This window comes from Oncorhynchus mykiss, chromosome 27, assembly GCF_013265735.2.
Source record: "Oncorhynchus mykiss isolate Arlee chromosome 27, USDA_OmykA_1.1, whole genome shotgun sequence".
Lineage (NCBI taxonomy): Eukaryota > Metazoa > Chordata > Actinopteri > Salmoniformes > Salmonidae > Oncorhynchus > Oncorhynchus mykiss.
In genome coordinates this window covers 23,885,636-23,912,727 of record NC_048591.1, presented here as the reverse complement: position 1 = coordinate 23,912,727, position 27,092 = coordinate 23,885,636, and the positions used below count along the sequence as shown (strand labels likewise).

Sequence of the window (27,092 nt, the reverse complement as noted above, 5' to 3'; positions counted from 1 at the left end):
TTCAGTTAGTGCTAAACATGGCTGCTAGAATCTGGACTAGAACCCAAAAGGTGGATCATATTACTCTAGTGCTAGCCTCTCTACACTGGCTTCCTGTTAAGACTAAGGCTGATTTAAAAGTTATACTGATAACCTACAAAGCATTACATGGGTTTGTTCCTACCTATCTTTCCGATTTGGTCCTGCCGTACATACCTACACGTACGCTCTGGTCACAAGACGAAGGCCTCGTTATTGTCCCTAGAATTTCTAAAACAGTTGGAGGCAGGGCTTTCTCCTATAGAGCTCCATTTTCCTGGAATGGTCTGCCCATCCATGTGAGAGACGCAGACTCTGTCTCGACCTTTAAGTCTTTACTGAAGACTCATATCTTCAGTAAGTCCTATGATTGAGTGTAGTCTGGCCCAGGGGTGTGAAGGTGAACGGAAAGGCACTGGAGTGACGAACCGCCCTTGCTGGTCTCCACTGGGATTCTCTGCCTCTAACCCTATTACAGGGGCTGAGTCACTGGCTTACTGGTGCTCTTCCATGCCGTCCCTAGGAGGGGTGCGTCACTTGAGTGGGTTGAGTCACTGACGTCTCAACGTCAACAGCGAAGAGGCGACTCCGGGATGCTGGCCTTCTAGGCAGAGTTCCTCTGTCCAATGTCTGTGTTCTTTTGCCCATCTTAATATTTTATTTTTATTGGCCAGTCTGAGATATGGCTTTGTCTTTGCAACTCTGCCTAGAAGGCCATCATCCAGGAGTCGCCTCTTCACTGTTCACGTTGAGACTGGTGTTTTGCGGGTACTATTTCATGAAGCTGCCAGTTGAGAACTTGTGAGGTGTCTGTTTCTCAAACTAAACACTCTAATATACTTGTCCTCTTGCTCAGTTGTGCACCGGGGCCTCCCACTCCTCTTTCTATTCTGGTTAGAGCCAGTTTGTGCTGTTCTGTGAAGGGAGTATTACACAAGGTTGTACGAGATCTTCAGTTTCTTGGTAATTTCTCGCATGGAATAGCCTTCATTTCTCAGAACAAGAGTTTCAGAAGAAAGGTCTTTGTTTCTGGCCATTTTGAGCCTGTAATCGAACCCACAAATGCTGATCCTCCAGATACTCGACTAGTCTAAAGAAGGCCAACTGTATTGCTTCTTTATTTAGCACAACAGTTTTCAGCTGTGATAACATAATTGCAAAAGGGTTTTCTAATGATCAATTCGCCTTTTAAAATTATAAACTTGGATTAGCTAACACAACGTGCCATTGGAACACAGGAGTGATGATTGCTGATAATGGGCCTCTGTACACCTATGTAGATGTTTCCTAAAAATTCTGCCATTTCCAGCTACAATAGTCATTTATAACATTAACAATGTCTACACTGTATATCTGATCAATTTGATGTTATTTCAATTTTGAACAAACTTTTTAATGGTAGTGTACATTTTAATTGAAGCTTCTAAAATGGTCATTAATCTCGTTGTTTCTAATTACAGTGTTTGTGTCTTTACCTTTGAAAATTATAACTGGTTTATCATGCATTCGTTTAGTGAGAGCTGCGAGATACTGTATTTATCCAGGTTTATTTGTCATTAAGTAGTATGCTTTATTTGAGATTAACCTGTAGTTGTTGGCTTTCTTCAAAAGTGAAAGATCATATTCCTGCTTACGTTCTGAAATTGTATTTTCTTCTTTACCCGTAAGGATTTTTTATGGTCTTTTTCTGAGATAGTGATTCCTTATTCTTTCGTTTTAATTTCTAAATCAGATGTAACTTTAGCAGAGTATAACAATTAGTAAATGAAGAGTAAATTATCATCTCCTAATGTTCGCCTTATAGGCATCCCAAATTATATTGGGGATCGGCTTTTCTCTGTCCTCTGTGTCTACATTTGTAATTGTAAAGGTTTTCATTTTTTTGTTTAAGTATTTTATGCATTTAGGGCCCAGAAGATGCACCCTGTTCATTCTCCAAATTCTGTCGCCAATTGTATTTTCTATTGGTGTAATAAACATGATACCGGAGAATGATCCGTTATCACTATATCATGAATGTTTTTATCCACTAAATTGTTGAGTGCATTTTTAAAAATAAAAATGTAGTCAATTCTTTAATAGTTTTTCTTACTTTGAGAAAAAAAATGAATAGTATTTTGTAGTTAATAATAATCTCTAGGTGTCCTGTAAATAATTAGTAGAGATGAAAATGTTCAGCCTCTTTGGAAGCTCCCTAAATTAGCAATTTATATTACTACGTTTATCAGTCTTATCGAATGTATAATTCATGTCACCTGCTAAAATAATACTTCCTATCTGTATTTGATCTAATATAGCTTGAATTCTATCTAAAAACATCACATTTGCCTCTGGTGGGGTATACATTAAAATCAATATATATTTTCTTACCATGTAAGGCACAATTCAACATTAGAAAATGGCCTTCTTTGTTCATGTGCTGGGATAGAAGATAAAATGTTGTCTTCTTATTTATCTCCAATCCAGCTCCTCTTTAAATGTTACATTTCTCTTTTTTTTTTAAATGTAACACTTGCAAGATAATCACATCTGACAATTCCTTAAAGTGTTCATACCGTATGCTTCTTTTTTCAATCATGGAGCCCATGCACATTCCATGTGATAAGTTGGATTTTGTTGGTCTTTACTTGTATAGAATCAAAGTTAACCTTACCTGTTCTATTTATCATTGAAGAACCAGGTAAAACATTTTAGCAGACACAACATATGAAGGAGGGGGGCATTCCATTAAATGGGAGGATCATAGTATAAATACATAGCTATTGTATACATTACATATATAGAGCTATTGTTCTTAAAACTTAAAACTAAAAGTTTAAGAGATTATCGTGTTGCCGTGCTCTGATATCTGCTTTCCATTATGAAAGAACTATTTCAACAAAAAGTTGAAAACGCAAACTCAACAATGAGTGGTTTGGAAGGAATCAGTGGCTAACTGCAAGCATTGCAATGCAATTACTAGCCTGCTTTTCAGTGGAGTGGGTGTGTGGTCCAAGTCTGGGTTTTAGGGTATCTTTTCCAAGCTTAAAAGTATAAACATTCAACATTGACCATGCTGTCAATCTAGCATGATTTATGCCAAGTTCAAAACAACTGGAAACTCTAAACTGGGAAATCTCAGACTTCAGTGAGTTCAAGACAACTGGGAACTCGGAAAAAAACTAGTTTCCGACTGGGAAAATACGTTTTGAACAGGCATCCAACTCGGAATTCCAAGTCATGAACTTGGGCCTCTTTCTAGAGCTCCGACCTGAAGATCACTGACGTCATGACTCAACCTCGTTTTTGTCAGAGTTCCTTATCAGAGCCTTGTCAGAGTTCCCAGTTATCTTGAAGCACCATAAATCCAGATAATGCCAGACTTTGATGACTATGTTTGACAACAAAATTTGCCCACGAAGGACAGTGAGCATAGCACAACAAGGTGAGTCCAAAAATGTCTTGTATGGTGCTGCACGTCATATGCCATGGAGATATGTATGCTGTAGCTAAGTGTATGTTGTGTAGTAAGCTGTTAGTAGACCATGTGCTTCACCCTAATAATTTGGTCCCTGTTCCCCTCACAACTTCGCCTACTGTTCTGACTTGGTGGTACACATTTAGCCTATAGCCTGTTTTAGAGAAATGTCATCATTGAATATTGTAAGAGCTTTCATTGTCAGCTTATATGCCCCCTTTATTTATCCTGTGGTTCTGACTTGGTTTACAGGGAGAATAATGTAAAAACGGCCCATGTTCTGAATTCTGTCACTGTACATTTCAAAAGTGCTGAACAAATAGTTACATTGACTATATCTGTCCTTGTCTTAATCGAAATTACAGATTGCCTCTTATCCGCACATCGTCCCCTTATGCCATAGTTTGTACACCTCAATTGTCATGCCCTGATCTGTTTCACCTGTCCTTGTGCTTGTCTCCGCCACACTGGGAAAAGTGGAGTCTGTCAGAGTGACCACGAATGGTCTTTTTTTGATCAATTGTATTTCTGAAGAACAGAGGAAGATTGCAGTGAACATCAAAAGAATCTGAACAACAGAAGTTTTGTGTTTTTAACTTTGGAGTAGAGCACCCGTCAAAGGAGTCATCTCAGGGTTGACGATGGATGTTCAGGTTGAATACCTGGAGAAAATTCCTGGTGTGGTTGGCACGGTTGGGTAGGTTACTTTCTAAATGTAATCGGTCACAATTACTAGTTACCTGTCCAAAATTGTAATCGGTAACTTAACTTTTGGATTACCCAAACCCAGTAATGTAATCTGATTACATTCAGTTACTTTTAGATTACTTTTCACTTAAGAGGCATTCGAAGATGACAAAATGTATGTTACCAACTGAACGATATCTATTGCAGGATAAATCAATGTTAAAGTTTACATAGCTGGCCAGACTGTATATGGATGTTAAATTTTAATTTATGGATTGGTTATGTGGGCTTTTTCTAACCCATCACTTTCTACAACATAATTATACGATTAAATAATATCTTTACATTACACCAAAGTCTATCAGAATTCCAGTCATTCCAATAAATATTATACCCCTTGAGCTTCAAGAATAGGACTTGGAAATATGGAAGTATAGATTAGCCAAATTGTTTTACCTGAGCATAAACCCAAAACAAAGGACTTATTAGCCAGCCCTACTGTGTTGTTTATGATGTTGTTGTCATGGAGGACTGATTGGGCTCATTGATTCGAGTTGAAAAATAAATGCTGTGCCATGGAATGTGAAAATTGAATGCCATTTGCTGCATTTGCTATAGACATATAGTATATGTAATCTGATTACAATATTTTTGCTGGTAACGTAACGGATTACAATTACAGTAATTTTTTGTACTCCCCAACATTGGTGGTTGGTGCTGAGCATCTGACCCGCTCGATGAATGGAGAAAAAGAAGAAAGTCTGTCGGTCTTGTTGTTTTAGGAGTTCCTGGAGTGCCCTGTAAGGGTGAAGGAGACAAAGGTGGCAAAAGTATTTTGTTAGTATTTTGTTACATTTTTGGGAATCCTGTTTCCACCCCGCACAGTAGGTGGCGGGATACACATGAAGTTGTGCGATCGCCAAATATACCATAGAAGAAGAACATTCCTCCAGGAAGAAGATTCGGAGGTATGACAGCTCATTTAATTCAATTTGTGTGACTAACACATTTATATTTGTCTAGAATATGTATCATTTTCGAATGTGAACAGAGTTGTGGCATTACAGTCAACACAACAACTGAAGTAACTAGATCCTAACATGTTTCCATGGTTGTTGTAGCCTAAACTATTCCCACAGTGTCGTTAGCTCTGTCTAGCTAAGTGGCTAGCTATCTGGCCAACTAGCGACGTCAACATGCAATGGGTTACTGTAGTTAATAATCCGTTATTCATAGTTATAAGCATTGAACAATTAATTGTAGCTAACTATGTTTTTATAAACTCACTCCAGCCAGCCAGCTTGCTAAGAGAGTGATATTACACACTTTAACGTCACTTGCTAGCTAGTTCTTGAAAACCCATGGTGGTTTATACAGCCGGTCAATGTATTCCAATGGAGTTTGAGTCGTGAATAAGGGTTACTTGTTATCAGCTGTTTGTTAGCTTGTATGCCGGTTGGCAAGCTAACTTTAGCGTGTGGCAACATCTTCCACTAGCTGTCATTTAGTGACAAGCAATAACTAGCTAATGTGCTTTCTACCGTTGACAGAGGCCAAAACCCTAAAAAAATTCAACAGTGAATGAGATGGCAAAGAATGGGGCAAGCTGTGAACAACCACAGAAGCGAGGAACCAAAGACAAACAGAATGGACATTTTGCAGGTTGGTTTTGAAACTTTTCCAAGTGAACCAGCATTAGGCTGTGTTTTTATGGAGAAAAGATAAACAGTTTTACCAAGGAAGGAGAATGGTGTGTGTTGCTATTGGTAAGCAGCAACTGCAAAAAAATATTATCTTGGCAGTTCTTCTTGCAACATTCCAGTATTGCCAGAATGGTCCCAAGCTGTTGGGTACTAACTTATTCCATAGTTAATTAACTACTAAATGATTAAAATGTCTAGACTATAGAACACCACCAATTGCTAGTTTTATGTTCCTACTTAGGCCTAGACAGTCACATGACTTTGTCAAAGTCACGAGAGTCTTATGTCAAATTAAATTGTATTTGTCACATTCGCCGAATACCACAGGTGTACCTTACAGTGAAATGCTTACTTACAAGCCCTTAATCAACAATGCAGTTTTAAGAAAATACAACAAAAAAGTAACAAATAAAAGTAACAAATAATTAAAGAGCAGCAGTAGATAACAATAGCGATGCTACAAATGAGGTAGTATGTACATGTAGGTAAAATTAAAGTGACTGCATAGATAATAACAGAGAGCAGCAGCAGTGTAAAGGGGGGGGGGGGGGGGGGAATGCAAATAGTCTGGGTAGCCATTTGATTCGATGTTCAGGAGTATTACGGCTTGGGTGTAAAAGCTGTTTTAGAAGCCTCTTAGACTTGGCACTCCGGTACTGCTTGCCATGCGGTAGCAGAGAGAACAGTCTTTGACTAGGGTGACTGGAGTCTTTGACAATTTTTAGGGCTTTCCTGTGTCACTGCCTGGTGTCCAGCAAAATAATTGGATATTGCAGTAGCTTTTTTTAAACTATCCCACTTTATAAGTTAGTCTGACCTCAAGAGTGTGCTCCGGTATCTACAGACTCTGCGGTGAGTGAGAGGAGGCAGAAAGATCGGGAGGAGCGTCTCGCTCTGGTGCTGTGGAGGAGGCCTATCGTCACACTAAACTACTTCCTCTTGGAAACCTTCATCACACTAAAGGAATGGACATTAAAGTAAACCACCACTACTTAACAGTAAAACTAGAAATCAACTGTTCAATTGAAAGCTTTTTTTCAGTTTGCCAGTCTAGTCATTAAATAGTTGTACCTAATAAACTGTTTACTTCTCCCCTCTATAGGTTATGGCAAAGAAGGGGTACAGTGTTCTTGATCCTGGTATTGTGTTCACTCTTCTCCCTTGCCTACTCCACTGAGGGAGCACACCAGAAGGTAAGGAAGGAGAGAAAAAGAAACCTCTATCACCTCCTCTGTAATTGATTTATTTGAGATGTTTAATGGTTAAAGATAAGTAACTGTTCATTCAGATACACAGCATTTCTAGAGGAAAGGTCATCTGAGGAGACAACATTTTTTGCTTGAGGCTCAGGCCAATACATTGGATGTAACGTAGTTTATATGTTGATATTATGGTGTACAATTTTTACAATTCCTCTTTTTCCACCACTATCCTTAGCATAACATAGGTTACCAATGTTCTCTCCAAAGGATAAATGTATTTTGCAGTATGTTATGGCTATCTATGTCCATGCAAAAGCCTTAAACTCTCTCTACTTCTCTTTCCCCCTCCTGTCTGTTCTCCTTTGCAGTATGTGCAGTACCTGGAGAAGAGGTTCCTGTGGTGTGCCTACTGGGTAGGTTTGGGCATCCTGTCCTCAGTAGGCCTTGGGACTGGCCTACATACCTTCCTACTATACCTGGTAAGTAAGATAACCACCCTTCCCTTGCCTGTCCGCTGTGCCAACAAAAACATAAGCTAACTTGTCACGCTCAGACAGTGGAAAAGCCTGCTGTATCTCTGTAGTAATTACTTATTTGAGAATGCTGGCACAGTATGTGACATTGGATATTTTTGTGAGGCTGTTAGCTCTGCTTGTTGTTCCATAACTGGCACAATGGATACAAAAATATATAGTTACGGTGAATTAGTTGACAGGCTTGTCTTTGTCCTCTTTGAGCAAGAGGGACATATTTTGTGCACAGGTTATTTTCATCATCTGAGTGATGTTTAACGCTGACCACTACCAGAAATGTAATACATATCCACAGTTTGTCCAGTGGGTGGCCTCACTTCCTATCTCATTATTTGTGTGTTCAGTTCTCCATAGGATCTGCCTTTCACCTCTAGGCACAGTTTTTCAAAGGTTATCTATCTGGACTAAGTCCAAATAGATAACTTTTGAAAAACTGGGCCCTGATTAGGGCTGTTACAGTGACCGTATTACCGCTACACCCGGATTCAAATTCCATGTGACAGTTGAGTCACGGTAACTAGGTTTCTCCAAAACTTGCTCTCTGATGCCACCGATGGTCATTAGTAGCCTACCAAACTTGCTAACGGCCGGTTGCTAATGACCTGGTACTCAGCGATCTGTTCCTATAATCACTCTCACATCAATGCAAATGCAATCGAAAATCTAATCAAACACTGAAAGAGAGCCCTGACATTGAGTTTGAGCAGAATAGGATCACCTGTTGCGCAGCGAGAGCCAGCTCCTCATAGCTGGTTGATGCATAGAATGGAATAAGTGTTCCTATAAGCCCATGATGTGCAACATTTCTATAGGCTATGCAAAAAATAATTTTGATGGCCTCTATTGAAGGGGATCCTATCAGCTTTCTATAGGCTAGCCTACTATATTTATTTCTCAACTTCCCTAATATTAAACACATTGCTTATTTTACAACCGGAGTAGATTATCTGGCATGAAAATTAACCACGGGAAAAGTGTCCTCCATTCACTATGACATCTTTTTTTCCCCCCTGTTCCTACAGGTGCTTGATAATGGCCCATTCTAAATCAAAACTAATTTCACACACATTATTTGGCATATGTAAAGACAAAATTAAATTGAGAATAGTGTGAAATAATAATAATCACTTGTGAATGATGGCCAGCGTGTGCAGTCTAAGGGAAGACAGTTTTTGCAACTTTTTCAAATCATAGTCGCATTCATCATGTATCCTAGCCGATATGTTTTGACAAGGTTCGTATCACAACTAAAATGGAAAATAACTCTAAGCATAACCTATAGGCCTAGGATTCCTGGAACAGAGTTGGAGAGCCTACCAACTACAGAGTCTAGTGACACTGTTATAAACCCAGTCATTGCACAATCATGTATGTAAAGAGTTTTGACTGACCACTATTTTAAAAGAGGATCCAAGCTTTCTTGTGCTGCTATTTATTGCTCAATTCTTATTGCTAATTCAAATTGTGAATGAGAGACTGAGGGAAGAGCTTCCTCCATTTGCTATTCGAGCGCAGGCTATATTATTTTTTTTAAATTGGGGGGGCCTTTAAAAAAAAAAAATATATATATATATATATATATATATATATATATATATATATTTTTTTTTAAGGAGACAGGTTAATTAAAGAAGGATTTTTAAGCCTTGAGACAATTGAGACATGGATTGTGTATGTGTTCCATTGAGGGTGAATGGGTAAGACAAAATATTTAAGTGCCTTTGAACGAGATATGGCAGTAGGTGCCAGGCGCGCTGGTTTATATGAAGAACTGCAACGCTGCTGAGTTTTTCACAAAAATGGTCCAGCAACTTGACACAACTGTGGGAAGCATTGGAGTCAACATGAGCCAGCATCCCTGTGGAACGCTTTCAACACCTTGTAGAGTCTACACCCCGACAAATGGAGGCTGTTTTATACACTTGTGTTAAAATTAGTAGGCTACATTTAAAGACCATATTTAAATTCTAATCAAATCAAACTTTTTGTCACATGCGCCGAATATAGGTTACCGTGAAATGCTTACTTACAAGCCCCTAACCAACAGTGCAGTTCAAGAAGAGTTCAAATATTTACCAAATAAACTAAAGATAAAAAGTAACACAATAAAATAACAATAACAATGCTATATACAGGGGGTACCGGTACCGAGTCAATGTGCGGGGGTACAGGTTAGTTGAGGTAATTTGTAGGTAGGGGTGAAGTGACTGCATGGGGGGGTGTCAATGTAAATAGCCATTTGATTAGTGGCCATTTGATTAGTTGTTCAGCAGTCTTATGGCTTGGGGGTAGATGCTGTTAAGGAGCATTTTGGTCCTAGACTTGGTGCTCCGGTATCGCTTGCCATGTGGTAGCAGAGATCACAGTCTATAACTTGGGTGACTGGAGTCTCTGACGATTATGGGCTTTCCTCTGACACCACCTATTATGTAGGTCCTGGATGGCAGGAAGCTTGGCGCCAGTGATGTACTGGGCCGTACACACTACCCCCTGTAGCGCCTTACTGTCAGATGCCGAGCAGTTGCCATACCAGGCGGTGATGCAACCGGTCAGGATGCTCTCGATGGTGCAGCTGTATAACTTTTTGAGGATCTGGGGACCCATGCAAAATTATTTTAAGTCTCCTGAGGGGGAAAAGGTTTTGCCGTGCCCTCTTCACGAGTGTCTTAGTGTGTTTGGACCATGATAGTTCATTGGTGATGTGGACACCAAGGTACTTGAAACTCTCGACCCGCTCCAATACAGCCCCTTCGATGTATGGTTAGGTACAGTCGTGCAACGATTGTGCTTTTTTGGCAAATGCGCTTTTGTTAAATCATCCCCCGTTTGGCGAAGTTGGCTGTCTTTGTTCGGAATAAATAATCTTCACAGAGTTCGCAACGAGCCAGGTTAGCAGGCAATATTAACTAAATATGCAGGTTTAAAAATATATACTTGTGTATTGATTTTAAGAAAGTCATTGATGTTTATGGTTAGTTACACATTGGAGCAAGACAGTCCTTTTTCGCGAATCGCATCGATTATATGCAACGCAGGACACGCTAGATAAACTAGTAATATCATCAACCATGTGTAGTTAACTAGTGATTATGATTGATTGATTGTTTTTTTAAAGACAAGTTTAATGCTAGCTAGCAACTTACCGTGGCTTCTTACTGCATTCGCGTAACAGGCAGTCTCCTCGTGGAGTGCAATGAGAGGCAGGTGGTTAGAGCGTTGGACTAGTTAACTGTAAGGTTGCAAGATTGAATCCCCGAGCTGACAAGGTAAAAATCATTGAAGTCATTGAAAATAAGTATGTTTTTAACTGACTTGCCTAGTTAAATAAAGGATAAATAAAGGTGTAAAAAAAAATATATATATATATATATTTAAATCGGCCAAATTGGTGTCCAAAAATACCAATTTCCGATTGTTATGAAAACTTGAAATCGACCCTAATTAATCGGTCAACCTCTATTAAGAATAGTCTGATAGGTGAGAATATTATCAAGTGCTTGTCAAATTGTGAATTAGAGACTGAAGTGTGTGTAGCCTGCGCCAGAAACAGAGCAGAGTTCATGACTTTCATGGAACTTTTTAAAATCATTTGAGTTGCAGACTTAAGCCTCGTTCACATTACCAATAAGTACACTGTTACGCCGGATGTCATGCATTTCATTGGGGACGTCCACAACTAGGAGGAATCGCAATGCCCCCTTTTGAAGGCTCCATTGTCAGACAGACAAGCATACTTTGACATTTTTCAAACATTGAGTTTTCAGTCCAGCTATTTTATTTGTATTTTACCTTTATTAAGAACATATTCTTATTTTCAATGATGGCCTAGGAACAGTGGGTTAACTGCCTTGATTTTTACCCTGTCAGCTCGGGGATTCGATCTTGCAGCCTTTCAGTTCCTAGTCCAACGCTCTAACCACTAGGCTACCTGCCGCAAGAGTCAATTTATGACTTGAATAATACACATTGGCTGTTAAGCCAATTATATTATGACAGTTGCCTCCCGTTTTAAGTTTATTGTGATGGTAATGACGTTCGTTTGACATTGCATGGAACATGACAGCAAGTTCTGTTTACTTGAGTGGCCAGCGCAGTCCCCAGACCTCAACCCAATAAGCCATCTTTGGGATAGTATGGAACGGAAGTTATTTGCATGATAATTACCGTCCGACAATTTCATGACCACCACAGCCCTAGTTCCTGATGAGTGATCATAGTGTGACTGTGGTTGAGTCACGCTCCTTCCTCACTGTGTGATGTGTTTGTGACATCCATCTTGGCTGTGGTGAAATGAAGCATTCAACTGTGACGAAGACAAGGAAGTGATTCTGCCGAGGTCCCCATTTTCTTCAGTGAGGTGGCCATTGTTCACTAGATCTTATGATGTAGATACCCTTGAGTCAACAGCTCCACATTTACAAATGGGAAATTGCACGGTTTCTACTAAACTTTTGAAATAACTGCTTTGGAAATACAATTTACTTTGATAGTCCTTCCAATTCTATGCCTAACGACCAATTTTCTTCACTAAATACTACCTAAACCCACTAGTAGAGACAGGCCTGTAAACCACAGCCTCTGGTAGTGTTGGTGGCGTTGACCTCATGACGTGTCATCTCCCCTAGACGTGTGTATGACCTTATTCCCTTTCCTACATCTCCCCACTCAGTGTGAGCGTGGTTATTTCCATCAGCTTTCAGTCATCTTTTCCAAAATGAGAAACTGTAGCTCTTTAATGCAACTTACAAACACTCAAATTATTCAATATGAATTCATAAAGACAGTGTCAGTATCATGATTTGTATAGTGGTAGGCCCCATTTTGTCTAATGCAACTTATAAACACTTAAATGATGCTATATTCATTCAAAGATGCAATGTCATGATTTCTATAGCGGTTGGCCTACTTTGTATTGTACAAATGTTCATTTGGCTATTACCAGTATGTTTGCTTTATATTTCAATCAAGGCATCACTAAAATATCAACCACTTGTGTAAATATGTGCTGATATGAGAGAGTGCTTGCTTAACTGTTTTTTTGTACTCTCCACTTAAAAACAATATATCCTCCTACTATCTGGAGAATGGTGAGGTTGTGCTCCCTGATAAAATAGTTAGGCTATGTGCACACTTTACCATACTGAGGTAAGGTCAACATGTTGGAAAGTCCCAAGTTGAATGGTGCCAGAAACATCTGCCCTCTAAAGAGCTGCTATGGATTTACCTCAGACCTAAAGAATTAGATGCCCCATAGTAAGGAGCAGAGACCATGCTCCCATTCAGCTGGGGGTTACAAGCATAATTGTATGATTCATGAGTCTGGTAATGCTGGATTCAGATGGAAATGTAGGGACTGTTCTTCTTATTTTGCTAAACATTCAAGGCAATGGCCACCGTGCATTTCATTTGCTGTTTTTTGTGGATTATTTCTTTCCAAATAATGAAAAGGTATTGTTTTGTTATCATTGACTCATCATCATGGCGAAACGAGTATGGATTTGTAATGGAAGGAAAGGAAAGGCAGGGATTGAGACCTTGTGAACCCGTATTGTGAAAAGAAGACTCCCCAGCATGTCCGCTCGCTTTCTCTAGGAGAGCTATGGGGATCAGCACTGACTAATTGTCTTCTGTCTATCTCTTGTCACTTTGGTATCTCAATAGGATATGGCATACTAGGCTTCCTGTGTTGTGGTTTCAGGTTCCCTGACTGCCCTTACTTGTTACTGAAGCCAGGTGGCTAAAGCTGGGCGACATGGACAAAAATCCATATCGCAATAAATTGACCCATTTTTTAAAAACCAATAACAATAAATCAGCAAAAAATAACAACACTATTTTTTGGGGGGTAAGTGCTAGAGCTGTGTACAAAAAGTAATATTGCTATTAAATGTAACTATTTTGCTCGATTACAACCAATTGTTTTGTTTTTTTGACAGTTACTTTACATTAGCGATACGGCTCAAAACGTATTTTTCCAGTGCCAAGTAAGACAACTGAGGTGGTAGCCTATGATTTCATCTAACATATCCAGCAAATGCATGATTGATATTTTGATGTACAACCTGTCAAAATAGGATCTGAAATTATCAGATTTATTTTTGCCTCTGTAGAGAATCTGCTGACATCTTTGTAGATGCTATTATTCACCAGCTGAGGAAGTGGGAACTCAAAACTCTAAATATGCTATTGTAGCTAGATAGATTCATCGATTAGTCTACATGACTATCAGTAAATGTAGTCTAATGTCCTACAAACACTTTCCAGCACTAGGCCTATGCTACTTGATGTAGGCAAATGGCGCACTGGGCTCTGCGGGCGCATCAAAACCATACTAACTAAAGCCTACACCGGTTGTAAAGTGGACTCAATATTATGAACTCAATATTAGGAGGTGAGAAACGCATTGGCATACTCACAGAAAGCTGGGACTCTCCTCTGTAACTAGAACAGTAGTTGCTTTGAAAATGGTCTTTGTCCCGCAATAGCATTTTGAGCAAAGGTCATGTGCTTCTCAGATTGCATTGTTGTGTAGCAAAATCAACAAATTAAGCTAAATGCTTCGGTAAGAAGGTGGTGTCGGTAATTTTCTGTTTATCATCCCATATCTAGTGTGTGTCAACTGTACATGTTCAGTTGAATTAAAGAATATCCATCCTCTGGCTCTCAGGGTCCACACATAGCATCAGTCACCCTGGCTGCGTACGAGTGTGGTTCTACAGACTTCCCCGAGCCCCCCTACCCAGACCAGATCATCTGTCCAGAGGGAGGAGTGGAGGGCAGCATCTCACTCTGGTCCATTGTCTCAAAGGTCCGCCTGGAAGCCTGTATGTGGGTGAGTAAACACGTCTGTCTTCAATGGCAAAAATAAGTATAATTAACCTAAAGTCTAGGCTCAACGTTCTAGTGAACTCTATTGGGTGGTTTCCCGGACACAGATTAAGCCTAGTCCTGGACAAAAAAAAGCAAGCTCAATGGGGAATGTCCATTTTTAAAACGTTTTTATTTTTTGGTCCAGGACTTAATCTGTGCCTGGGGAAACCGCTCCTTTGGGTTTAGAACAGTCGGGGCATCTTGAGGGATCAACAATGGTAGTCTTCAGTTGACCTCACGTAACCTCACCGAAGAGATTATCTAGTAGTGAGAGACCATAGAGCTATGCTTGACTCTGGTATGAACCAGTGCTAAACTAAACCAGTGTGTGACTGTCTCTCCAGGGTGCAGGTACAGCTATTGGGGAGTTGCCCCCCTACTTCATGGCCCGAGCAGCCAGGGCATCTGGAGCAGACCCAGACGACGAAGACTATGAGGAGTTTGAGGAGATGCTGGAGCAGGCACAGACTGCTCAGGTGAGTGGGGACTCTGTCCTCCCCTCTCACAGTGTAGTAGCCTGCCTCTTGAATGCCCCATTCCACCCAAGTCTCTGTAGTCTTATAAACTCTCATTCAGTATTTTATTTGGGGATGGAACTCTACCTAACTGTCCATCACTATCTACTGACTTCTCTATCTGGCCTGTGATTGGTCTCCAGTTGTCACATGACTTTTCTGAAAGCCCCTCCCACCATTTCCAGTAACAGTTGCTAGTGGAGTGAGTCACGGTGAAACAAGCTCCCCTTTAATCATCCTTAAGGTCTTTCTTTCATGATCCTTTCAATTGAAGGACAGGCAATGTGAACAGGCTACTGACATGACAACCAGTGCCTACCCCTTAGATTAGATTGCTAACTAAGCTAGTTCACTAAAATGACAAATACACTATATCCAATGCAGAACTAGCAACATTGCTAAAGCTTAGCTCTGGATGAGTAAACTGATACATTTTTCTGGTCTCTGACACCCAAACTCAGGAAACTACTTGCTAGTTATCAATAAAATGTGGTATGTTTGTAGTTTTAGTGAAATACTCCTTCCATTAAGGGGTGGCAGGTCGTCTAGTGATTAGAGCGTTGAGCCAGTAACCGAAAGGTTGCTGGATTGAATCCCCGAGCTGACAAGCTAAAAATGTAATTCTGCCCCTGAACAAGGCAGTTAACCCACTGTTCCTAGGCCATCGTAAATAAGAAGTTGTTCTTAACTGACTTACCTAGTTCAGATAAAGGTTAATTATTATTTATTTATTTTTAGAAGGTTTTCATATTGATATCTAACAAGACAAAAACAATGCCTCTCAAATGGTTCTTAAACATGCCTTAAGGCACATGTATTTATGTTTGCCATGAAGGGCTTAAGTGATGGCCATTTTTCTGAAAAAGTGGTGAAAAAAAGTACTTGCAAAAGAGGACCATAACCTGTGATATGAACAAAGGACTTGGTACTGAAAGGTTCTATCTGCAAATTGTATGGTATTGAGATGAGTATTTTTCAAGTCCCAGACTGTTTTGTGATGTCTTCTTCCTCTTTCATGATTCAAAAAGTACATCGACATACATTCTTTTTTATTGACAACCCAGCTCTGTGTGATTGGATTGCAGATATAACCTTTATAGCACCAAGTTCAAAGGTGTTTGCACAGGTTCAGATCTTTTCATTGTAAATTGACTTTTTCACATCTCACATATGTCACATGTGAAGGACTTCCTAAAGAACAACTCTATATGAATAACTCCTTCTTGACAAATGTCAGGTGGAACCTTGTAAGTCCTAAGGTCTCGATATACAGATTCATGTCAGATGCTTTTGACCTGACGGTTACAACGGAATAGTTTTAGGGCAAGGGTTGACACATTATCACTGAAGACGTCATTGATTTTGATGTAGTGTATATCAATCAGATCATAAGAGTTCAACAGTTCTTTGCCAACAACTCTTGGCTTGGACTTTTAGCAGAGCTGCTTAAAGAGATCAAAGGAAAAGATAATAGCCCATCTGATAGCGTTTGTTATACTACATGCATTCTTTATCAAGTAACACCCTTTTCAGAATTACATTAGACTTGTTTTTCGGTTTGGTTATATATCATGGTATTGATATTATTGAAGAAATGGTTTGTTAATGTGTTAAGCATAAATGTAATATTTGATAATAAACTGTTGAATTATGTTTCCAGGATTTTGTCACAAGAGCAAAACTGGGCGTTCAGAACATGGTGCAGAAAGTGGGATTCTTTGGGATTCTAGCCTGCGCCTCGGTAAGTCCAAGCCTACATTTGATGACTTGACGTGCACTCTGTTATCTTATACTGTTTTTTAAAGTTGAGGCCTTTATTATTAAAGCGCATCACTGAATGTTGATGTTGGTTGCAATGAAGTTATGGCAATGAAGGTAGAATTCAAATGCATTCCTCTATTACAGGATATATTTTCACATGTTATGACCTGTCTTTCAGATACCTAATCCTCTGTTTGACCTGGCTGGTATAACATGTGGCCACTTCCTGGTACCATTTTGGACCTTCTTTGGAGCGACGCTTATTGGGAAAGCCATCGTCAAGATGCACATACAAGTAAATATTTTAGTTGTACTAACCAATTAGACATTCAGACAATGTCAGAATATGTTCAGTTGGCTGTAATTCCATGGTGTCTGTGTGTTGAAGTACTTCTAGTGCTGCTGTAGAAGACCATTCCAGATGAAAGGAGTATGGAGAGCACTTTAATGAGAGCCATTGCTTTTTGCAAACTAGATAAAACTCTTAATTGTAGGCTTTATTGTTGAGTCTTCCACAGTGACTAATCTACTCCCAGACGGTGAGAGACTGACTGTGTCTCTCTGTGAGTCGTGGTGGTGAGAGCTGAGCCGTCTAACCAGACCAATTAATCTCCGTGGTAGCAGCCAGTGATCTCACCAGTTCTGACAAAGCACTCCAGGGTTGAGGAGGACCAGGGTCCGGGGGAGGCTTTGTGCTTCTCCCTCAGACCTCATGGGTCTTTTACTGTCCAGATTTGGCTGGGATGGCATGTGTCACTGTGTTCATAGGATATGTTCCCCAACTCAGTGCAGATGGCGACTCAGGGTCTCACTGTCTCTGACCGAGACTGATCACTAATCACCCAGTTGATTCATTTGTCTTCCCACAGAAACTGTTTGTTATTATAACGTTCAGCAAGCACATAGTGGAACAGATGGTGTCTCTGATCGGGTGAGTATGTGTCTGTTAATGTATACGTATAGATGAAGAGAGAGGTGCTTTACTGGGGGGCAGGGGCTCAACATGGATGCTTGTCCTCTTGTTAAGTAAAAAATAAAAATGTGTTTAAATGAATTGTTTAAAACTGTTTTTCAAAGTAGCCTAACCAAAATAAGACCATGGGAATTATTTTATAAACACTTGGGTCTAATAGCCTATGCCATTGAAACCAGCATTTTTCTCATGTTCTATGTAGTCAGCTGTGTTTTCCCACTAATTGCATTTTGGAACATTTGCGCACAGCCTACAGCCATCTGCACATTGTTGACATTATAATATGAAGAAATAAAACTACTGTATCAACATTCTAAGCTAAACTGTCTGATCTGTTGCATCAGCATCATTGCTTTTTAAAATTTTGTGCAGTAGTATGAATCTTCCCAGAACTGTCCATGAGTCTGTTCTGTACCGTAGACATAAAGTATTTGTCGACGGGACACCCTTAATTTCAAGCCCTGGAGGGAATTATTTTATAAAGACCAAGTATTTTGTTGTAATTGTAACGTTGCAGTATTTTATTTGCTACCAGGGTGGTCAACCATCCTCCAAGAGAGCCTTAAAGGGGCAGTGTTGTATTTTGAGACAGGCTTGAATATGTAGAGTGTAGCCTACATTTGTCTGTTTCAATGGTGAAAAAGATAGTAATGCATTTTGTAAAGTGGTTCCTTGCTTCATACAATGATGTAAAAATGCTCTTACAGACAAGTGACTTGAGGGGGGGGGGGTTGGATCAAATACTATCATAAAAGCTTAACATCAAAGTCAGATGTGTGTGTTTACCTTTAAGGGTATTTCCCTTACACGCAAACCAATTCCCCACATGGCTGGCTGACCACCTATCAGATGGAATCTGTTCTGACTCACAGCAGTTTAGCTTTGACTGAACCAGAATCTCCCTGACAGCAGCAGGGAAACAATAACTGCAGGATGTACAGTGCCTTGCAAAAGTATTTGTCCCACATTGTGTTTTTCCTTTTGTTGCATTACAATTTAAATGGATTTCGTGTAATGGACATACACAAAATAGTCCAAATTGATGAAGTGAACGGGAAACAATTGCTTAAATAAAAAATGTAAAAGTGGTGCGTGCATATGTATTCACCCCCTTTGCTATAAAGCCCCTAAATAAGATATGGTGCAACTAATTACCTTCAGAAATCACATAATTAGTTAAATAAAGTTCCCCTGTGTGCAATCTAAGTGTGACATGATCTCAGTATATATACACCTGTTCTGGAAGCCCCAGCATCTGCAATACCACTAAGCAAGGGGAACCACCAAGCAAGCGGCACTATGAAGACCAAGGATCTCTCCAAACAGGTCAGGGACAAAGTTGTGGAGAAGTACAGATCAGGGTTGGGTTATAAAAAAACATCTGAAACTTTGAACATCCCACGGAGCACCACTTTAAATCATTATTAAAAAATTGAAAGAATATAGCACCACATCAAACCTGCCAAGAGAAGGCCGCCCACCCAAACTCACAGACCAGGCAAGGAGGGCATTAATCAGAGAGGCAACAAAGCGAACCTGAAGGAGATGCAAAGCTCCACAGCGGAGATTGGAGTGTCTGTCCATAGGACCACTTTAAGCCGTACACTCCACAGAGCTGGGCTTTACGGAAGAATGGTCAGAAAAAAGCCATTGCTTAAAGAAAACAATAAGCATACATGTTTGGTGTTCACCAAAAGGCATGTGGGAGACTCCCCTAACATATGGAAGGTACTCCGGTCAGATTAGACAAAAATATAGCTTTTAGGGCATCAAGAAAAACGCTATGTCTGGCGCAAACTCAACACCTCATCACCCCGAGAACACCATCCCCACAGTGAAGCATGGTGGTAGCAGCATCATGCTGTGGAGATGTTTTTCATCTGCAGGGACTGGGAAACTGGTCAGAATTGAAGGAATGATGGACGGCGCTAAATACAGGGTAATTCTTGAGGGAAACCTGTTTCAGTCCAAAGAGACTGGGACAGGTTCAACTTCCAGCAGGACAATGACCCTAAGCATACTGCTAAAGCAACACTTGAGTGGTTTAAGGGGAAACATTTAAACGTCTTGGAATGGCCTAGTCAAAGCCCAGACCTCAATCCAATTAAGAATCTGTGGTATGACTTAAATATTGCGGTACACCAGCGGAACCCATCCAACTTGAAGGAGCTGGAGCAGGTTTGCCTCGACGAATGGGAATACAATTCCCAGTGGCTAGATGTGCCAAGCTTATAGAGATATACCCCAAGATACTTGCAGCTGCAATTGCTGCAAAAGGTGATTCTACAAAGTATTGACTTTGGGGGGGCGAATAGTTATGCACGCTCAAGTTCAGTTTTTTAGTCTTTGTTTGTTTCACAATAAAACATTTAACATCTTCAAAGTGGTAGGCATGTTGTGTAAATTAAATAATACAAACCCACAAAAAATACATTTTAATTCCAGGTTGTAGGGCAACAAAAAGGGAAAAATTACAAGGGGGGTACATTTTTTCACAAGCCACTGTATGAAAGAAAAATAAATCATCACTTCCATTTAACACATCCAACATAATAAGCTAACATCTTCAGCTCTTCCTTGACTATTTCTTCTCATCATGAACAAATAAAATAAAGCTTACAACTAATGATCAGTTTATAGTGCCATCTTATTCACAGTTAAAATGAGTCGCGTGAGAAAGAACAATTGCTTGCTACCATTGCAATTGTTTGACTGGTCTGACTCGCTATTATGTGTTACACTGGTGCTTGAACGCTGAATCGGAACTGTTGGTGATTGCAGCAGTTTGTGTGTGGCTGAATGAGTCACTCAAAGTTAGTCTGGGAATGGGCATGCCATATCCCTTTGTTTAAGATCAGCAATTATAATTATCCAATTAACTTTTTACCCCGATAGTAAATTATCTGTCTAGTCAAGCTTTAGATGAAGTTTATATTAACACCTGCAACAAAAAAAATAATGTAACCATGTCTAAGAAATGTTTGTATATTTTATTTAATGATGGTTGTGATACATTGATTAAATTATACCAATTATTTTGGTATAGTACTGTCAACTACGAATTATTGTGGTGTTACTCCGGTACATCAAGTTGTGGTGTCTGAGGGTTCTCTTACACTCAATTTGTCTGCATTCCCTGTAACTATAATGTAAAGAGCCCTGATGAACTGAGGGGCCCACACAGTGATCTAATCCTTTGCTCTTCCTCCCATATGGACAGTCATATTGATGAACACGCCTAGTTTGATCTGTTTCCACCCATAAGGCTGTGATGACAGCATATTGAGTCACTTCCTGGTTATTGGGCTCAGACTGGTTTCTTATAGGGATCTCAGGAATAAATAAGAGATGAGGACTGCCTCACTTCAGTCTGCTGTGTGCTCTCAGCCACTACACTGGCAGTGGGAACTCCCAGCTAGACTTGATGCCTAACTAGAAACATAGAAATTGGAACTCTTGACATCATGAGCAATAGACTGTTCTCTTTAAACCAAGGGTTCCCTCGACAAAGCCTCATTATTTTACCATGTGAAGGGATACTGCTGATATGGTAAGTACTCTGGGATATAATGTTGTCTGTCTTTCCCTCCCTCTTTTCCCCCGCCTCGCCTCTCCCTTGCCTGTGGATGTCCTTGCCCTGCCACTGTGTCAGGTCTCTGCCGAGGGTAGGTCCCTCCATACAGAAGCCTTTCAGTGAGTACCTGGAGGCCCAGAGGAGTAAACTCCACCACCACACTGGCGCTGGCACCCCGGCGGTAAGAGCACTATTACCATCATCCATCCTTCCTATGTCGAGACAAAGCATGTGATTTTATTGATTGCCAAGATAATACAAATTGTAATGCATTCGTGTTAGTCGAGTAATATTCCTCTGTATGCATGTCTCTCTGTGCAGACTGAGAACTGGCTGTCATGGGTCTTTGAGAAGGTGGTTCTGGTCATGGTCTGTTACTTTATCTTCTCCATCATCAACTCCATGGCTCAGAGCTACGCCAAGCGACGACAACAGAGTCGGCAGCAGAGGTACACTGAGGAGAAAACCAAATGATAAGAGACTCACCAACTGACTGCTGAGTCCCTCGGCTCTGTCTCAAACTAACCTTGCCCTTTTCCATTCTTAAGAGGCTGAACTGGCACTATTGTGTGTGCTTACAGATGTATACTGTTTGTTTGTCCTTAAGGTTTTGTAGTTTCCCCTCATCTGTGTTTAGTGTGTGATATGTGATAGGATATTATGAGCAGTTAAGCAGAAACTGGAGGTCAACTGTTTTGCTGGCAGCTATACCAGCTGCAATGCCTTATGCAAGGTGGAGGGTCCTACTTCCATTGAACACAGTTCTTAAATCACTAGACTTGATTTGTACCAAATTTTTCACTGTATGGATGGACTCAGACATTGTGTATGCTGATATGATGCTAAGGACATTTTCAGGGTTACATTTTCTTGTGTTTTGTCCTGTTGATCAGAAATAGACCATCTGTCATTTTGTGTTTCTTGGAAATAGCAATATCAAGTCGGATCAATGTGTTATTGGTTTGCACATCCTGGAAATATTTTTGGGACGGTATGTATGCACATATATTTTGAATGATCTGGACGAACTAACTTGGACCAAAACGGAACAAAAAGGATTTGTAACTTAACATTACACTCAGCTAACTTAGTGTCATTTTTATTCTGTACATTTAGACGGTCTTTGAGCAGAATATATAAAATGCCTAAATCATTCTTGTTTCCATGTCTGAGTTTCTCTTACTATTTAAACAATTGCTTCCATTCTTGTAAGCTTGCCCCATGTTATTGTATATAGAGCATCTTCTACTGTTGAGGTAAGTGCTTAGGCACTCAGACCACAAAGAATTAACATCAAAAGGTAAGTGCCAAGATTCTCAAAAAGCATATGGATCGCTATATTGTAAATTGGAGAATGTATTTAAATATGGAATTGATATGTTGTAATTTGAAACTAGATATGAGCGAGTTGTATATCATCACGGCTTATTGTCCTGTAAAAAAAAAAAGTTTTCTGAAGCTGGTTTGTATAGACCTGGTCCTGGTTGCTGCAGGTATTGTACTCTCTCTCCCATCCTGTCAGATAGCTTATCAGACTGGTGTTGACTGTTTGAATCACATGGCAACAACAGCCTGTAAGCTGTCTGAAGTTCTGGGTATTAACCATCTGAAGAGTGCTGTCTTGACTATGGTACAACCTTTAAAGCATGTGCTAATTTCAGTACCTTTTATGGCTAATGATTCAAATCAAACTTGTCTTTCCAACAAAGACATCTTTGTAAGGCATCATGGCTGTTTTGTGTGCATTTAGTGGTCTTTTCTGAAAAATCTTCAATAAAAGCCTTGTTCATATAAAACGTGTTACTTGTATTTATACCCCTCAATGTACTTGAATAATGGAATTTTATTTGTATAAAATCATTTTACAAAAGTGTACATGTAATTCTTTCAACATTAATGCTCTTTGACTCCTTTGGTACAAGAGAACAGTACGTGTGTAATGTTCAATCTCCTGTCCAATAACATGCCAATATAGCATAAGCTCCCTGCAAGTTTTTATTGGCTTAGGCCGGAATACAATCCGATCGCGCAATTTCTCCGCAATGCATGTTTAAAGGCAATGTTCAGAGACCACATTCACGCTAAACACTGCATATGTTAGCTCAATCAGAAAGTGCATTGTCCAAATTTGCAGTTGGAGTGAATCCTGGTTTGTGTCATATCCAAACAGTATCGTACTGGTCCAAAGCAGACCGTAGCATCAAAGTTGACTGTAGCTAGAGATGACCTGTTCAAGAGACGTGAAGCTATCCAAGAAATCCTCCTCTGAGATCCCGAACTTAGTGTATTGATGAATGTAGGCCCTATGGAAGCAAAGACACCACATCAATATGTGGAAACCCAATAACCTGGGAATGAGGTAGTTTAAATCATTAGTCTACCATTGGAAAACTTCAATATAAGTGAACATGCATGCCATTTTTACATGATGTGTCTAACTGTACCTGGAGGCAAACATGTTCCAGGCTTTCCCCACCATGTTGTCCAGAGGCCTCAACAGAGTCTGACTGTTGCTGACCAGTATAGCAGACTTCTCATACTTGTTAAACGGGACTGGGGTTTTCCACATGCTGAAAGCCTCATCTGCTGGAAGCCAGGGGGTATATAGACTCGGATGCTGAAATCCACCTATAGATTTAAAAACATTCAAAAGTTATTTTGGATTCTAGAATGAATCAACTACTATCTATATTAAAGTCTAATGTCCCATAGTAGTTAGACACCTATGTACTGGTCTCTTACTTATCTCTGCATTGTTCACATCCTTCCCCCGCAGTATGAGCAGGTTGGCCAGGGAGGTGTTGAAGCCTGGTCGTCTGTGACTCCCGGTCCTTTTTATCCCTTCAGGCTGGAGAGAGGGGGCTCGCACCTGCCAGTCGATGCCTGATAAATAACAGTCCTCAGAGCATTAACATTTGGACATGAAACAGTAAACACATGATGGAGAAGCTAGCTTATACAAACTAGCATGGCTACACAAAAAAAAAAACAATACAATTCATGACTAAACAGCATCAATATAAATAGACCCATGTTGAGTTGCATGGGGACATAGATTGATTTGGAATTTCAGTTAGCCAATACAGACTCCTAGTGTTCAAGACTAGTACAGCACTCATTTCTGACCAATGCACTATGAGAACACAACACGTGCCTTCCTCCATTTTGGAGTTGGCAATGAGCATCTGACGTAGATGTTTGAGCAGGCCCGGCCAGGTGAACATGCTGTAAGCCATAGAGGAGCTGGACACCTGGGGAATGTTGCACACGCTGAGAAGCTTGTACTCTGGGTGACACACCAGGCTGCTCATCAGTTCACCTGGAAACACAAGTGTGAGATATGCAACGTCAATACTTTCTGACACACTGGTTTATTTCATCCACCTACTACACTTGAAGGGGGCATATGTTTATGTGTGTATATGTACAGAATGTGTGTTGTTACAGTACAGTGTTGATGCTGCTCAGTACTCACCTATGGGGTTTCTATTGTAGATACCATGGGAGTCACCAGTGAGTGCAGGCTGCAGAACACTCCCTAGCTGGTGGGCGATGACTTTGTTGACGTCCCTGAATGATATGTGTTTGATATTCATGAGCTGAGCACAGATCTTGTGAACCGTGTCATTTTCATGAACCAGGATGGCATCTGAGAGCTGGTAGAGGTGTGACAGTGTGAGCACAGAGTTGTAGTTCTGGACTATCACCTTCAAAAGGAAAGCACAATACAGCAATTAGTGAAAACTAGTCATCTGGATATGTGGTTGTCTCACCTAGCTATTTTAAGATAATTGTAAGTCGCTCTGGGCAAGATCGTCTTTTAAATGACAAATGTAAATGTAAAAAGTAAATGCTTTGCAATATTACTTTCTTATTCCAAAGGAAATATGTCTATTTTAAAACATAAATGTTAGGCCTTTACAGTGCATTTGGACCCCTGGACTTTTTCCACATTTTGTTACGTTAGTCTTATTCTAAAATCGATTAAATTGTTTTTTGTCCACATCAATCTACACACAATAACCCATAATGACAAAGCAAAAATAGGTTTAGAAATGTTTGCTAATTTAAAAATATAAAAACGGAAATATTAGTATTCAAACCATTTACTCAGTACTTTGTTGAAGCACCTTCGGCAGCGATTACAACAGAATCTTCTTGGGTATGGCGCTACATGCTTGGCACACGTGTATTTGGGGAGTTTCTCCCTTCTGTTTTGCTTTGTCATTATGGTGTATTGTGTATAGATTGCTGAGGAAAATGATTTATTTTATCCATTTTAGAATAAGGCAGTAATGTCACAAAATGTGGGAAAAAGTCAAGGGGTCTGAATACTTCCCGAAGGCACTGTATATACACATTTGTTGACAGTTCTGTGATGTTTTGCAGGCACTGAAGCAAGCCTCTTACCTCTCCAGTGCCATAGGGCCATGTCAGGTGGTTGAGGATGAAGGAGTTTGGGTAGGCGTCCCGGAGACACTGAGTAACGTATGTGCCCACCCCTGACCCTGTGCCCCCTGCCACACTCATCATGGCCACGATTCCTGCCAGACAGTCACAGTGCTCCACCTCCCTCCTCACAATGTCCATCACTACCTCCTCATGACGTGGTCCATGGACACAGTATCTACACGCAAAGAAAAGAAAACACAGTGTTGTCATATTATAGTGCTATGGACACTGCTGTCAGGTGCAGGGCATAGCGTTTTTCCTAACTACAGTGCATTCGGAAAGTACTCAAAAGAAAGAACTCTGTCAGAGTGTACATCGGGTTCTTGGTCACCTCCCTGACTAAGGCCTTCTCACCCGATTGCTCAGTTTGGCTGGGCGGCCAGCTCTAGGAAGAGTCTTGGTGGTTCCAACATTCTTCCATTTAAGAATGATGGCGGCCACAATTTCCAGTCTCATTACAAAGGGTCTGAATACTTATGTAAATAAGGTATTTCTGTTTGTTATTTCTAATAACCTGTTTTCACTTTGTCATTATGGGACATTGTGTGTAGTTCGATTAGGAAAAATGTTTACTTTATCAATTTTAGAATAATGCTGTAACGTAACGTTTCCAAAAATTTGGAAAAAGTCAAAGGGTGTGAATACATTCTGAATGCACTGTACATGATGTCACCTGACCAGTTTTTCATGTTAATTACAAGGTGGCCAGCCCCTTCAAACAAATTCTGCACATTGAAAACATCCTTACCCATTTGCCCAGTTGTTTCCAGAACCCTGTTTCTGACTGAAGTGTGAACGGTCCCCATATCTCCACTTCCCAGATTTGGCAGTCTTTGCAATACTCTGTGAGATGACTTTGGGTTCCATGTCAATCAGCACTGACCTTGCCACGAGTTCTGTGCAAAGACAACATTAAAGGTTAAATACACATCTGTTAAGTTTAAATGTTAGAAGAGGTGCACCAGCTTATTATCATTAGGAATAGCTAACTTACCTCTATTTGCAGTCTCATTGAAGAAACGCTCACTGCTGCATTCACTGTAAACCTTTCTTTGCGTATCATTTGCATCATTGCTGATCACCTCGAACAACTCTTGGCCTACCTGGTTGCCACATTGTCCAAGTTGCACTGTCACGATGGACATTATTATTCCTGCTTGCAAAAGTTGTTGTTTTCAAGTATGTTCGCCTAAATGTTCAATGAATATGTATGGAAAATAAACTTGCTAGCTATGTTTCCTCCAACTATCAATGACAGTTTTATGTTTGTATTCCAGTCTGGTTTGAAGCTCGCGGTGTTTCCTGCAACAAATCGATCATGTCCGCGCTTCACTTAGTTGGTTGCGT

At 40.2% G+C, this 27,092-nt stretch overlaps 2 protein-coding genes across 2 annotated transcripts; one reads left to right on the top strand and one right to left on the bottom strand.

The window, feature by feature from the left end:
• Positions 1-4,993: 4,993 nt before the first annotated feature.
• On the top strand, positions 4,994-22,450 carry vmp1 (vacuole membrane protein 1). The gene is made up of 12 exons (XM_021588112.2): positions 4,994-5,130; positions 5,713-5,824; positions 6,710-6,842; positions 6,968-7,058; positions 7,436-7,546; positions 14,268-14,432; positions 14,815-14,946; positions 16,646-16,726; positions 16,925-17,041; positions 17,616-17,677; positions 21,372-21,474; positions 21,615-22,450. The coding sequence occupies exons 2-12, from the start codon at positions 5,749-5,751 to the stop codon at positions 21,765-21,767; spliced, it is 1,224 nt and encodes a 407-aa protein (XP_021443787.2). The 5' UTR covers positions 4,994-5,130; positions 5,713-5,748; the 3' UTR covers positions 21,768-22,450.
• A 670-nt stretch (positions 22,451-23,120) lies between these two features.
• tubd1 (tubulin, delta 1) lies at positions 23,121-27,080 on the bottom strand. Its single transcript, XM_021588111.1, has 8 exons — positions 26,740-27,080; positions 26,494-26,641; positions 25,704-25,920; positions 24,769-25,000; positions 24,448-24,612; positions 24,036-24,176; positions 23,738-23,921; positions 23,121-23,596 (listed from the first exon to the last, which is right to left on the bottom strand). Exons 1-8 carry the CDS (start codon positions 26,888-26,890, stop codon positions 23,494-23,496), a joined length of 1,341 nt encoding a protein of 446 aa, XP_021443786.1. The 5' UTR covers positions 26,891-27,080; the 3' UTR covers positions 23,121-23,493.
• Positions 27,081-27,092: the final 12 nt, after the last annotated feature.

Excerpts from the sequence above, each read along its gene's own strand:
- vmp1 (XM_021588112.2), top strand. The coding sequence starts at position 5,749 with ATGGCAAAGAATGGGGCAAGCTGTGAACAACCACAGAAGCGAGGAACC. Across the intron at positions 7,547-14,267 it reads ATACCTTCCTACTATACCTG|GGTCCACACATAGCATCAGT; the intron begins GTAAGTAAGATA and ends TCTGGCTCTCAG. Across the intron at positions 17,042-17,615 it reads TCGTCAAGATGCACATACAA|AAACTGTTTGTTATTATAAC; the intron begins GTAAATATTTTA and ends GTCTTCCCACAG.
- tubd1 (XM_021588111.1), bottom strand. The coding sequence starts at position 26,890 with ATGTCCATCGTGACAGTGCAACTTGGACAATGTGGCAACCAGGTAGGC. Across the intron at positions 25,921-26,493 it reads GGAAACAACTGGGCAAATGG|ATACTGTGTCCATGGACCAC; the intron begins GTAAGGATGTTT and ends CTTTGCGTGTAG. Across the intron at positions 23,922-24,035 it reads TGTGAACAATGCAGAGATAA|GTGGATTTCAGCATCCGAGT; the intron begins GTAAGAGACCAG and ends TTAAATCTATAG.